The sequence below is a fragment of the Schistocerca piceifrons genome, chromosome 7 (genome assembly GCF_021461385.2).
Source record: "Schistocerca piceifrons isolate TAMUIC-IGC-003096 chromosome 7, iqSchPice1.1, whole genome shotgun sequence".
Taxonomy (NCBI): domain Eukaryota; kingdom Metazoa; phylum Arthropoda; class Insecta; order Orthoptera; family Acrididae; genus Schistocerca; species Schistocerca piceifrons.
This window is the reverse complement of record NC_060144.1, coordinates 391100822-391115500: the sequence shown is the minus strand read 5'-3', so window position 1 is coordinate 391115500 and position 14679 is coordinate 391100822. Positions and strand designations below refer to the sequence as shown.

General features: G+C 43.1%; 1 protein-coding gene across 1 annotated transcript in view; it reads right to left on the bottom strand.

Annotated features, from left to right (window-relative positions):
* Positions 1 to 14679, bottom strand: part of LOC124805733 (venom carboxylesterase-6-like) — a 131129-nt gene that overhangs the window by 22898 nt on the left and 93552 nt on the right. Inside the window, exons 6-7 of the mRNA XM_047266304.1 lie at positions 13537 to 13702; positions 8766 to 8947 (exon numbers count right to left, since the gene is read on the bottom strand). Coding sequence (XP_047122260.1) covers positions 8766 to 8947; positions 13537 to 13702 — 348 coding nt within the window. The remainder of the gene's footprint in view (positions 1 to 8765; positions 8948 to 13536; positions 13703 to 14679) is intronic.

Genomic DNA, 14679 nt, shown 5'->3' with positions numbered 1-14679 from the left:
AAGGTAGGGCAGAGAGTGTGTTACTGTGAACAGTTCAGTGACAGGGTTGTTCTTATCAGAATCGACAGCAAACCTACAAAGACAACGATAGTTCAGGTACATATGCCGACGTCGCAAGCTGCAGATGAAGAGATAGAGAAAGTGTATGAGGATATTGAAAAGGTAATAAAGTATGCAAAGGGGGATATAAATCTTATAGTCGTAGGGGACTGGAATGCAGTTGTAGCCTAAGGAGTAGAAGAAAATGTTGCGGGAGAATACGGGCTTGGGACAAGGAATGAGAGAGGAGAAAGACTAATTGAGTTCTGTAACAAGTTTCAGCTAGTAATAGCGAATACACTGTCCAAGAATCACGAAAGGAGGAGGTATACATGGCAAAGGCCGGTTGATACGGGAAGATTTCAGTTTTTTTACATCATGGTCTGACAGAGATTCCGAAATCAGATACTGGATTGTAAGACGTACCCAGGAGTAGATGTAGACTCAGATCACAATATAGTAGCGATGAAGAGTAGGCTGAAGTTTAAGACATTAGTCAGGAACACTCAATACGCAAAGAACTGGCATACGGAAGTACTGAGGAATGACGAAATACACTTGAAGTTCTCTAAGGCAACAGATGCAGCAATAAGGAATAGCTCTATAGGGGGTACAGTTGAAGAGGAATGGACATCTCTAAAAGGGGCCATCACAAAAACTGGGATGAAAAATATAGGGTCAAAGAAGGTAACTTCGAAGAAAGCGTGGGTAACAGAAGAAATACTTCAGTTGATTGATGAAAGGAGGAAGTACAAAAATGTTCCGGGAAACTCAGGAATACAGAAATACAAGTCGCTGAGGAATGAAATAAATAGGAAGTGCAGGGAAGCTAAGACGTAATGGCTGCAGGAAAAATGTGAAAACATAGAAAAAGAAGTGATTGTCGAAGGACAGACTCAGCATACAGGAAAGTCAAAACATTCTTCGATGGCATTAAAAACAAGGGTGGTTACATTAAGAGTGGAACGGAAATTCCGCTGTTAAATTCAGAGGATTGAGCGGATAGGTGGAAAGAATACATTGAAAGCCTCCATAAGGAGAAGATTAGTCTGATGTGATAGAAGAAGAAACATGATTCGATTTAGAAGAAAAAGGGCATCCAGTATTAGAATCAGTATTTAAAAGAGCTTTGGTGAAATAAAGGTCAAATAAAACAGACGGGATAGATAAGATTCCATCAGAATTTCTAAACTCATTGGAAGAAGTGGCAACGAAACGGCTATTCACATTTGTGTGTAGAATGTATGAGTCAGGAGACATACCATCTGATTTTCGGAAAAGCATCATCCACACAGTTCCGAAGACGGCAAGAGCTGACCAGTGCGAGAATTATCGCACGATCAGCTTAACAGCTCATGTACCCAAGTTGCTTGCAAAAATAATATACAGAAGAACGAAAAAGAAGATTCAGGATGCGATAGACGACGATCAGTTTGGCTTTTGGAAAAGTAAAGGCACGGGAGAGGCAATTCTGGCGTTGCGGTTAATAATGGAAGCAAGACTAAAGAAAAATCAATACAAGCTCATAGGATTTGTCGACCTGGAAAAAGCGTTCGACAATGTAAAATGGTGCAACATGTTCGAAATTCTGAAAAAAAACGTAGGGGTGAGCTATAGGGAGAGACGAGTCACATATAATATGTACAACAGCCAAAAGGGAATAATAAGAGAGGACGACCAGGAACGAAGTGCTCGTATTAAAAAGGATGTAAGACAAGGATGTAGTCTTTCGCCCCTACTGTTCAGTCTGTACATCGAGTAAGCAATGATGGAAATAAAACAAAGCTTTGGGAGTGGAATTAAAATTCAAGGTGAAAGGAAATCAATGATACGATTCGCTGATGACACTGCTATTCTGAGAGAAAGTGAAGAAGGAATATATGATATGCTGAACGGAATTAACGGTCTGATGAGTACTCAATATTCACTGAGAGTAAATCGAAGAAAGACGATGGTAGAAATGTTAAAAAAGAGAAACTTAACATCACGATTGATGGTCACAAAGTAGGTGAAGTTAAGGAATTCTGCTACCTAGTCAGTAAAATAACGAATGACGGACGGAGCAAGGAGGACATCAAAAGCAGACTAACTGTGGCAAAAACGGCATTCCTGGCCAAAAGAAGTCTACTAGCATCAAATATCGGCCTTAATTTGAAGAAGAAATTTCTGAGAATGTAAGTCTGGAGTTCAGAATCGTGTGATAGTGACACATGGACTGTGGGAAACCGGAACAGAAGAGAATCGAAGCATTTGAGATGTGGTGCTACAGACGAATGTTGAAGATTAGGTGGACTGATAATGAATGAGGAGGTTCTTCGCAGAATTGGAGAGGAAAGGGGTATGTGAAAAACACAGATAAAGAAAAGGGTCAGGATGATAGAACATCTGTTGAGGGAATGACTTCCACGGAACTAGAGGGAGCTGTAGAGTTCAAAAAATGTAGAGGAAGACAGATACTGGAATACATCCAGCAAATAATTGAGGACGTAGGTTGCAAGAGATGAACAGTTTAGCACAAGGGAGGAATTATTGGCGGCCCGCATCAAACCAGTCAGGAGACTGATGACAAAAAAAGGACGTAGTTAACATACATTTTCACTTTTCCAAGCACTCAATATACATGTAAAAGGTCTGTTGTGATGTGTGATTTACCTAGTGTCCAATATTTTCAAAACCTGGTAAAATGGAGCTCAAAGTTTCCGCGACTGACTGCATGAGACATAAATTTTAACTTGAAATGTTGCCCGTTCCTGAGAAAGAAGGACGGGGGGACAGACACACAGACGGATGAGAGATAATGAGAAATATTCATGTGTTTTACATACGAATTAACAAGGATTTTTCCTTTACTTTCATTATGAAATCTTGCTGCTTGCCAGATTTCAAGGCTCTTGGTTAAAGTGAAGTACACTATATGTTTTGATCAGTGAGTTTGCGAGTATAAAAATATGTGACATAAATAGCTGTATCATTCGAGTCTATTAATTTAGAAGCGTGCGTTTCTTACAGCGCCAAGAGACGTTAGACCTTAGGAAGTGACGTAACTTTCAACTTGACACGTCTACCCAGTCCTGAGAAAAAGTAGTATTAGCAGACGGACTGACAGACAGACAGACAGTCGGATAACATAAGATAATTTATTTCCTTGTGATGTAATTACAAACTAACAAATAACACATCAGACATCCACTGGTGAAGAGACTGATGCCTAAGAAAGCCAATTGTCATAAATTCGCAAATATTTCAAAATTTTGTGTTGAATGTCTTTTACAATATCTATACTTAGTGTAAGCAAGCTAACTTCTGGAGAACTGTCATTAAATGTACTTATTCATTTTCAGAGCTAACAAGTTACATCTTTCAGCACTGCCGTTGGCAGATTACTGGACGCACAGCAAACGTAGCAAACTAAGACTGAAGCACAGAATCCCAGCTGCTGTGTGCTGCCCCTTCCCTTCCCCTCTTTTGATGCAAAACAAGAGTAGTGGACAGAATAGGCCTACCGCCTGAACTCAGAGCAGCATTTCGCAGTTTACGAAGTATCAGGTGAATCACGATGCCCTTTCTTTTGTTCATTGGAAGGAGTGTATATTTCTGGGTTGTATAGGAAGTTGTTCCCTCAGAGCCCCAAATACTAGCACATGAAGACATTTTTCAAAAACTGGTCTGTTCTTCAACGCTCATATTCATGTAGCTGTTGTTCGTTTCAAATTTTTTCGTACGAGTCAACAGAATAACGGATTGCTGAAATCAAGGCCACGAATGAGAATAGTTCAACTGAACTTGTGGAGTCTCATTTCAAGATGAAATGAATCGTGATGCCATTATTCAAGTATCTTCCTGATAATAGAATCCGAGACGAGATTCTAAACCATCACACTGACGTGCTTACAGTAATCTAACTCCAGGAAGTGCAAGGCTTTGCCGAACTTGATTTTTATGGCGCTGCTACAGCTGCTACAGCTGTGGACAGCTTGCAGCGCCCCTGTTCTACAGAGGACGCGATAACCACCGCCTCAGAGCAACAGCATAAACCGAAGGTGAAGTGCCCAGCCGCTTCAACAGCTGATTCAGTCTTCCGAAGTACTGTTTGGGACTTTTGTTTAACACATGACCGTAAAAAACTGCTTGTCGTTACTGAATTTGTGTGTACACTAGTGAAAACTAGTGTAAAGGCAGGGTTCCTACTGTAGTAGTACAATGTCTGAAGCAAGCATGTATAGAGTTTATTATAAAAGTACTTGATGGATGTAAGACAAAAAATCATGACGGAATCACATAGTTTCTTTCATAAATTGTCACCGGCATTGTTTTTGTTAGGATTTGTAGTTCTTTCACTAAAATTGTCGCCCACTCTTCTCGTATCGCTCTTTCCGGCTCACATGTGGCCTCCAATTGCCTTCCATTACAATAACCACGCACGCCCTGCAAGTATTTCCGAAGGTTTCACAAGGGGTTACAATCCTCGCTGCGCGCATGCTAGGGCAAGACATCGATATCTTTATTTTCAAACCACTGTTTGGTTGTATCAGAAATATGCAAGGATGCATTAAGTTGTAACATTAGACTTTCGTTCCCTAGGGCGTCATACATTCTAATCATTACTGCCCCTACCATCTCATACAAATTGTTCAAATGGCTCTGAACACTATGGTACTTAACATCTGACGTCATCAATCCCCTAGAACTTACAACTACTTAAACCTAACTAACCTAATGACATCACACACATCCATGCCCGGGGCAGGATTCGAACCTGCGAACGTAGCGGTCGCGCGGTTCCAGACTGAAGCGCCTAGAACCGCTCGGCCTCAATATACAAGTGGGAGTTAATTGTAGTGTTCAGCGAGGTTATGCGTGAGTTACCTTCACCACAGAAGGCAGCCTAAATCATAACAATTCCACCACCAAAATCTCTGCTCATTCTTACCAACTGCTCTGCTGCCAGATCATGCAAATAATAGTGAAAACCCTCCGACTCATCTAAACTGCACTTTTTCTCATCACTAAAGATCACTTTATCCCATTCTGCAGGCGTTTTTGGGAAAACTCAAATTGCAGTCGTTTCTTGAACGCAAGATGTTTGTCAGTTGGTGAAATTTGTCGTACACGGCTGGCAGTTATTGACAACTGTAAATCGCCAACCAAGCTAAGACGAATAACGGTTTGTGGCCCTTGCCTTGCACAAAGGTGACCGTTTTGAAGCCTTATGTAGTTTTCTAGCTGACCCATATTTCCCGTTCCGTCTATATCGTGTGCCCAGTTGAACTAAATTATCGATCACTGTACTTGAACAGTTCAATTTCTTGGCAATTTATCGATTAGAGAGTCCCATTTCCTCCTACGCACAGATTTTTGCCGTTTCATAACACGATAACTGTTTTCCGTGTGGCAAAGTCACGATCGTGGCACAAAATGCTTCAAGTGGCTCTGAGCACTATGGGACTTAACTTCTGACCTCATCAGTTCCGTAGAACAAAAAAATGGTTCAAATTGCTCTGAGCACTATGGGACTTAGCATCTACCGTCATCAGTCCCCTAGAACTGCTTAAACCTAACTAACCTAAGGACATCACATACGTCCATGCCCGAGGCAGGATTCGAACCTGCGACAGTAGCGGTCGCGCAGTTCCAGACTGTATCGCCTAGAACAGCTCGGCCACTACGGCCGGCTCACGATCGTGGTTTATGAGCACAATATGTACTGTCGCTAATGCCGACGATACTATATTACAGTCCCTGTGTTATTCTGATTACGATGCAAAGTTTGCATCGTAATCAGAACAACAGAGACACTGCACTATCGTATTTATCTACCGATACCGGGCAAGCGACTTTCAAGTACAACGTCTGACCAGTAGGGGAATATACGTAATAGAAGTTCGGGTCTGTCGATGAGTCATGCACGTATGCCCAAATGGTGTGGCAAAAATTGTCATTGCTGTCATTCCATTCTACAAATGATGGTTGTCGATATTCGCAGTTGCTGATTCATTTAATGTATGTCAATAATGATGTGTGTCTGCCGCCTGCAATAAAGCCATGAACGCACGCACAAACACCGCACAGAACCGACTGCTTTTGAACCGAGTTCTACCCTCTATCACATGAATCGTTGACGTCTTGTTGTATATTGTACAACTGGCGGTAAATGCCATAACTGTACGACTGCATTCGTCGGTATACTGGATCTCATATTATTGAATATGCACTGTGCGCAACTATTTTAACCAACAATGTTACTTGTCCTAAAATATCCTTGCTTTTATACTGATTTCCACTACTGTATTTACACACAGAGGCTGATGGGATCATTATCAATGTTGCTCGCCTTAAACAAAAAGCAAAGCTACTAACGTAGTTGTGTACGAGCTCCTATATGCCGGCAACAACGCTTTGGTACCTCAGACGTAAACGCAGCTCCGGCGTTTGATTAAACGGCGGATCCCTGCAGAATAGTCTTGTTCATGAGAAAAATCCAAGTCTTGATGTAAGCAAAAGACCCATAGATAACCAGCAACGAACATTCTTTCGAGATGGTAGGAACTTCACGTACTAGGGATGTCTGAGTCAGTAATAAATCATCGCACGGTACGACGACAACTATGATAGCAAGGGAACTGTTGTGGCCAACCTCAGGGAAAGAATCTGTGACAATAATTTGCTACCAGTAAATTATTAAGCTCAAATGTACCGAGACTATGTTATCAGCAATCTACATTACCCCAGGGAAATAAGGAAATTCATCGTGAAGCAAAAAACCTATCACTAAGAGATTGTGGGATACAAATAACCACAAATATGGTATCGTTTGTGCCCACCCTACCACAGAAAAATGAGTGCAACTGAACTATAGCCTCGTCATGACTACGTTTTCTTTCGGATCTGTTAATAGTGTCACCCTAAGTGAGACATTACGTGTAAATGACGTACTTTGTGACATTCAGAATTATCAACGCGGGTCTTGCCAAGAATGTGAGTAAAACTATGCATTCATATTTGGACAAAAATGAATTTTAAGAAATTAGCCGGTAAAATTTCCTATTTTTTGAGAGCTGAAACTGACTTATAGCTTCATGGGCCTTTCTCCAGATAATAGCGTGTGACGGTAACAATATTTCGACGATGCACATGATGATGACGAAGTTCCGATGTACTGAACTGTTATGGAGACTGTTTTTACATTTATCCCCAACCTGGCCTCCCCGAAATTGCATCAAATGCAGAGCAATACAGAGTAGATCCATATAAATCTTACCCCAAGACAATTCACTAGGTGTCTGTATGCTTCGTGACACGCTTCCCCACAAACTGGCCTGCGGCTCTGTACAACTACATCTCAACATCTACATCCACATCATACCCCGCAAGCCGATTCATGATGTGTGGCGAAGTATACTTGTGGTGCAACTACCTGATTTCCCCCCCCCCCCCCCTCCCCGCCATACATTGATCCACCGACGAATGGCGCGTGTGAAGAATGAATGTCGGTAAGCCTCTGTATGGGCTCCAATTCCTCGAATTTTCTCGTCTTGGTCGGTAAGCGAGATGTATGTGGGAGGACGTAATACGTTATCCGTTTGCTCCCGCAAAGTGCTTTCACGAAATTTGGAAAGTAAACTTCCCGTGATGTACAGCGCTTCTCTTGTAACGTCTGATAATGGAATTTGTTGAGCATCTCAGTAATGCTCTCGCGCGACTGAACGCTCCTGTGCCGAAAGGCGCCACTCTTCGTTGGATCTTCTCTGTCTCTTGTATTTGTCCGACTTAGTAAGAGTCTCACTATCAGATTGATGAACAATACTGAAGAACAGTACGACCAAGTGCATTATAAATCACTCCATTCGTGGATGAGTTACGTTTCCTTCAGATTCACTCTATGAATTTCAGTCTGGCATCTACTTTGCCTGCTTTTTCTTTTACGTGGACAAACCACTTAAGGTCGCTATGGATAGTTATTCCTACATATTTTATGGAAGATACTGCTCCCAGCAGTTTCTCATCAATAGCTGTACAGTAGTGGCTTTATTTTCCTATGTATGCACAGTGAATTACATTCATTTACATTCAGACTCAAGTACCAGAGTCTGCACCATTAATCAGTCCTCTGAGCGTCACTCTGCAAATCGATTCTGTTTTCTGCTGTTGCTACATTGTTACGGGCAATCGCGTCATCCTCGAACAGTCTTAAGAGCATCATACACTTCCTACTATTTCATTTACACGCATTGCAAACAGAAGCGGTCCTATCACGCCTGCACCTGCCACGAGAGGGACTCTCGTTTTTTATGATGTAAGCACCATATGACGAAACGCTGAAGTAGTTTTCCAGTAAAGCAAATTCTGTCTACCATTTGTGCATACACGCCCCATTATACCTTCTATAAAGTAAGTCTGCGGGCCCGCGATTTCCAGGGGTGGTAGCCAGCGTGTATTCTGATAAGTTTTTCCCATGACTTGATGTCAGTTGCGTCGCCGACGACTGTGTCATTAGTGACGCAATCGTGTCGGTCTTACGCTAGTGAATACTAGTGCTGATTTCAGTCAAATTACGCGGTCTCTATGGAACCACATTGGTAGCCGAAAAGTCGCTAAAGGACACGTTAAAGCCGATGGCCACATGTTTAATGTCACGGCAAGAGACACGACAAGCAGCTAACGGCAACCAGCGTGCCAAACTACCGACGGAAGGAGAAACTTGTAACCGATAAAGTTTCAGTACTCACATCGACAAGACCCTGAGCATCGTCCAGTGTGATGTCGCCGTCCCCGAAGTAGAAGTCGTGTATCTTCCTCGTGGCGTTGATGCGCTCCTCTTCGGTGGGTAAGTGCACGTGCGGGGCCGTGGCGACTTCAAACTTGTCGTTGAAGTTCTGCAGCTCCGCCGGGTCGGCCAGGAGGCCTTCATCTGCAAGAAACAAGACGCTTAGCAGATGTTTATTAATACAACTTTACACGCGTTAAGAGTCACTGCAGCATCTACATACAGCTTCGTTCAGCAACATCCTGTAATGGTTCTGTGGTTGTGGCAGTTGTTGTTGCTGTTGTCCTAGTTTTTTTCACTTCTATAGTGTATCTCTCAACGCCTCATCATTGTTTCATAAATACTGAAAGCTAAAAAAATTTGAATGTGTGTACTTGGTCTGAATCGGCGGTGAATACACTGCCATGAAGAAGGGACAGGATGACAGGACATCTGTTAAGACAGTACAAAAAGCTACCTCGGTACTAGAGGAAGCTGTAGAGGATAAAATCTGCAGAGGAAGACAGAAATTGGAACACATCCAGCAAATAACATGGGATATCTGTTGCAAGTGCTACTCTAAGGTGAAAAGATTTGTACAGGAGCAAATCAACTACTTCTTGATGGATTATTATGCGTCCTGTCAACCTTCCCTTTATGGTAAGCGGATTGGAATAATCAACAACAATGAAATGGTACGGGAGGCCAATACAGTGTCTCTCTTGGACAGGAAAGCACCGTGATATGTTTAACAGGTGACGTAGTACACTGCCCGATGAAAAAAGTGAAACACACAGAACAGATGGTCGCATTTCAATGTAACTTCGTGTACGCACACACTTTCGGCCGATAAGTGTATGACTGGAGTTGCAGTTCTCTGTAACAAGTAGAATGGCAACGATTGCATTAGTTTACTTCGCGTTTAGTGTTGTTACCAGGTATGGCAGGGTAGGAAAAAAGCAAGAACGGCGTCAGATGTTGATTGATCACTGTGAAGGACACGGAGATGACGCCTACTAATATGATGCAGCATTATAAGCACCTGACAGTGTTCGGAATGGCTTTCCATTTGGCCAGCTGGTCGAATGGTGCAATATTCATAATTTTGGGAAGTCGTATGTGACAGTGGTCGTATGTTGGACTACATACGAACGAGAGAGCAGACATACTCATCCTAAAGTTTGCTGTCGACAACATCTCACCACTGCAAGGGATTATCGTAGTGTGGTGGACGAAGCACATCGTAGGCCCCCCGTGCCTGCATCTGCCATCCGAGAACAAGTAGTGGACTTCTGCAACATTCTGTGTCATGCCGCATCACGGGTCGTAGACTAGCAGCAGCTGGGATAGGGAATTGCCGTTCCACGCATAAACTGGCTTAAACGCTGTTACATAAACTGTTGCGTCTGGAACGGTGCCCTGAATGGGAAGCATGGTCTGCTGCTGAATGGCGCACGTCGTGTTCAGCGGTGAATCGCGGTTCTGCTGTCTCCTGGACGACAATCGTCGACGAGTGTGGTAGGTAGAGTTCCCGTTCTTCCGATATTTTGGAAAGGCACAGAGGTGTTAGTCCCGGGCTCATGATTGGGGGGGGGGGCCTTCAAGTTCGACTTCAGGTCACGGATGTCAATGGTTGAGGAGACTCTGGTGATACAACAATACGTCATGTAGGCCTACATCCTGCGTCTTCTTGTGTTAACTCCAATGGGACAGTATTCTTTTGCCATTTTTCTGTACGACAGTGCTCGTACCCACATAGTTCTTGTCTCAGTGAACTGTCTGCGTGATGCTAAGGTGATCCCCAGGTCTGCCCCGATTGAGTATGTGAGGAACAAGCTCGAATGTCAACTCTGTTCCAGTACCAGTATCAGAGATATGTTTCAAGTGTTACAAGAGTTGTGGACTAGCTTGCCTCAGAAGAGGATACGACAACTTGGGGAACGTTCCCAACCGAAACAGTGCCTGCAACCAGGCCAGAGGGGAGCAAAATGCCATACTGATTAGTAGCGAATTTGACTCGATTTTTAATGTCAAATATCGCCTTAACACGTGGAGCTTAATTTCGTTTCGTCCTCTCTCCAGAAGTTTCACTTTTTTGGTAGCCCACGTATTATATGTTCGATGTCAAATATCTTAAAATATTTATTTTCTGAGACTAGCTGGTCAGCGTATACCTGTACATAGTGATCCCGAGGAACCCGTATCTTTGAACATCTCTTATTTCACGAATCTTACCATTCCTCAACATTCCCATATACCAAAGGTCTTCAACTGAAGTATGTATGTAGAAAGTATTCACTTACTCATTGCGGATGTAGACTCCTACTGAATGGGACATTACCTGTTCCAGTTACCATATCGTATGGGATAGTTCGGCGTGCTGCCACACGATTGGAATGTAATCTGATCTTTTACTTGCCTTCCGCGTGACGGTAGACTGTAGGATGTACAAGACACTTGGTACTACCTCATCTGTTCGCATACACATCATGTTGTATGGCGTACAAGGCGCTTGATATTATCTCAGTGAATCGCAGACACATCATACTCGATACCTGGGATACTCCGTCTGTGTGATCCTCACTTATCACTGTGTGAAGGGTCTACTGGCAGTACCTCGAAAGGGGGAAAGTCGTTGTTCGCCGAGCTAGCTGCCTAGGCCAGCAACGTGACTAGCGTCGCCGATCAAATCGGCATTAATGCAAAGTTTTAATTACTCTTCCCGGTGGTTAGTAGGAAACAAGGCATGACATGTAATAGTATTCAGGGCTGAGATTTCAGAAAACAGTGTACTATTAATTATCAAAAGTTTGCCTAAAAAACTTTAATACTCCTGTAATGGCCGTGCAAGTACCCTTAATCAAATTTAAGCCGAAATTCATTTTGTACTGAGAGCACAAGTGGATGTCTGTTTTTCTTAGATATGTTTCCTTATCCCAGGATTCTCGTCTAATGTGTGATAAACTGAAGAGCCAAAGAAACTGGCACACCTGCCTAGTATCGTGTAGGGACCCCGCAAGCACGCAGAAGTGCCGCAACACGACGTGTCAGGAACTCTACTAATGTCTGAATTAGTGCTGGAGCGAATTGACACCATGAAGCCTGCAGGGCGGTCCATAAATCCGTAAGAGTACGAGGGGATGGTGATCTCTTCTGAACAGCACGTTGCAAGGCATCCCAGATATGCTCAATAATGTTCATGTCTGGGGAATGTGGTAGCCAGATGAAGTGTATAAACTCAGAAGCGTGTTCCAGGAGCCACTTTGTAGCAGTTTTGAACGTGTGGGGTGTCGCATTGTCCAGTTGGAATTGCCCAAGTTCGTCGAAATACATAATGGACATGAATGGATGCGGGTGATCACGAAGGATGCATACTTGTGTGCCACCTGTCAGAGTCGTATCTAGTCTATCAGGGGTCTCATATCACTCGAACTGCATACGCTCCACACCATTACAGTGTCTCCACCAGCTTCAACAGTCCCCTGCTGACATACAGAATCCATGGATTCCTGAGGTTGTCTCCATTCCAGTACACGCCCATCTGCTCTATACAATTTGAAACGACATCCGCCGGCCAGGCAATATGTTTCCAGTCCAATGTCGGTGTTGACGGGTCCAAGCGAGGCGTAAATCTTTGTGTCGCGCAGCCATCATGGGTACACGAGTCGGACTTCGGCTCCGAAAGCCCATATCGACGATGTTTCGTTGAATTGTTCGCACGCAGACACTTTTTGATGCCCCAGTACTGAAATCTGCAGCAATTTGCGGTAGGGTTGGAATTCTGTCTTATTAAAATGTAAATGTCGTTTGACTAGGGCATCCCGTTGGGTAGACCGTTCGCCGGGTGCAAATCTTTCGATTTGACGCCACTTTAGTGACTTGCGGGTCGATGGTGATGAAATGATGATGGTTAGGGCAACACAACAACCAGTCCTTGAACGGAGAAAATCCCCGACCCAGCCGAGAATCGAACCCGGGCCCTTAGGCTTGACATTCAGTCGCATTCAGCGATTCTCGTCAGCTGTTGTTGGTCTCGTTCTTCTAGGATATTTTTCGACCGCAGCGATGTCGGACATTTGATGTTTTACCGGATTCCTAATATTCACGTTACATTTGTAAAATGGTCGCACAGGAAAATCTCCTCTTCATCGCTACCTCGGAGATGCTATGTCTCATCGCTCGTCCGCCGACTATAACATCACGTTCAATCTCACTTAAATCTTGATGACCTGCGATTGCAGCAGCAGTTACTGATCTAACAACTGCGCCTGACAATTGTTTTAAATAGACGTTGCCGACCGCAGCGCCGTATTCTGCTTGTTTACACATCTCTGTGTTTGATTACGCCTGTCTATAATTGTTTCTTTGGACCTTCAATGTATTAAACGTTATGTAAAATTTGTCTACAATCTTAGGGCTGTGGACGAGTGATTAACTGTTGTCATTTAAGTGCGGCTCCATTATCAAGCACATAGAAACATACATGCGTATCAGGAGCACGGGTGTGAACAGTAAACGCGATAAAGTGGTACATGCAGCTACTTGCGAATAAAGAGTGTAACCTCACGGCAAAGATACAAGTTATAAGCTAGAAACGGTCCAATTGGTGCACAAAACATGTCAGGAAATAACTTACTTTTGTCAGAATTCCAGATCATATCGCAAGAATATGGAAATAGTAGACAAGCACTAGGATAAATATTAAAGTTATACCATAACAAGACAGTAATTAACGCTAGTGTGAAGTCACTTACTTGTTACGAAGAGCAAACCCTCTCCAGATGTCACTCCCGTGATGACGGGAACCTTGTTGAAGCGTCCCTCCTTGAGTACTTTGATGGGGTGTTCGGTGACGATAGCGCCTTCGACGTCGGGTTCGACGACAGGTGCGAAGCCGAGGTGGGACAGTCTTGCTTTCTCCTGAAAGGCGACCGATGTAGTGACGAGAAATGAAGATACCAGCATGATATTCGAATCTTTTCGTACTACGACTTGTCGATAACCTCCTTTCCACATCAACAATAGCTTCAGAAATAAGTAGGTTTGATAGTTATCTGCAGTTTGTCTTGCATATCGTCAATATGGCGTATTGACCAGCTTCCTCTTTATAGCCCAAAATATATGTATCCGTGATGTATAAAGATGTCGATTATGAGGCAAATAGACCGACGAGTCTACGATGTCCTCCAAACATCAGGAACTGATAATGAATTAAAAGTGTTTGACTTCTTGCAGTTTCGTTTTATTCCCCAAACACATTTCACCGCAGTTGTGTCACATTTATTGGGTTTCCTTTTTATTGCCTCTGAAATATATGCATACAAAATTTTGGATGGATTATGAACATCAGTTTTCTCTGTCACCTGTAACAGAGGGACGTTAAGACAGTGTCTGTTTTTCTCGCGCACACTGACGTTTTCCCAACGTCCCTGCTTTTCCGATGGCATATTCTATTAATCGAGACTTGCAGCTGATTTGCTTTTACTCTCACTGGGCAGACATTCTTATAACGAAAGTTTAAAACCAAAGGCCGTTTGTAATCTAATCAACAGAAAAAAAGCTCTGTCAGTATATTCATGTTTGTACTCCAGAAAAAGTTTTGTATGTTTATCATTCAGAAGCAATAAAAGAAACATCCGCTGTGATGAAATTTGTTTAAGAAAGAAACAAAATTGAGTTCTAGAAAGAAGGCGGAAACTTTCAATTGATTATTATTTACTGCAAGCACGAGAACAGATCTTACATTCCATTATGATAAGGGACAGTTTACAAATGTGTTATGTCACTCAAAGTCAGTGCATGATGCACTTTCAAAGGAGACGGTTCTCATGCTCAAGAGCTGCATCGAACGAAACAACGGCAGAGTGGACAACTCGATTACAGAGAGTTTGTCGAAG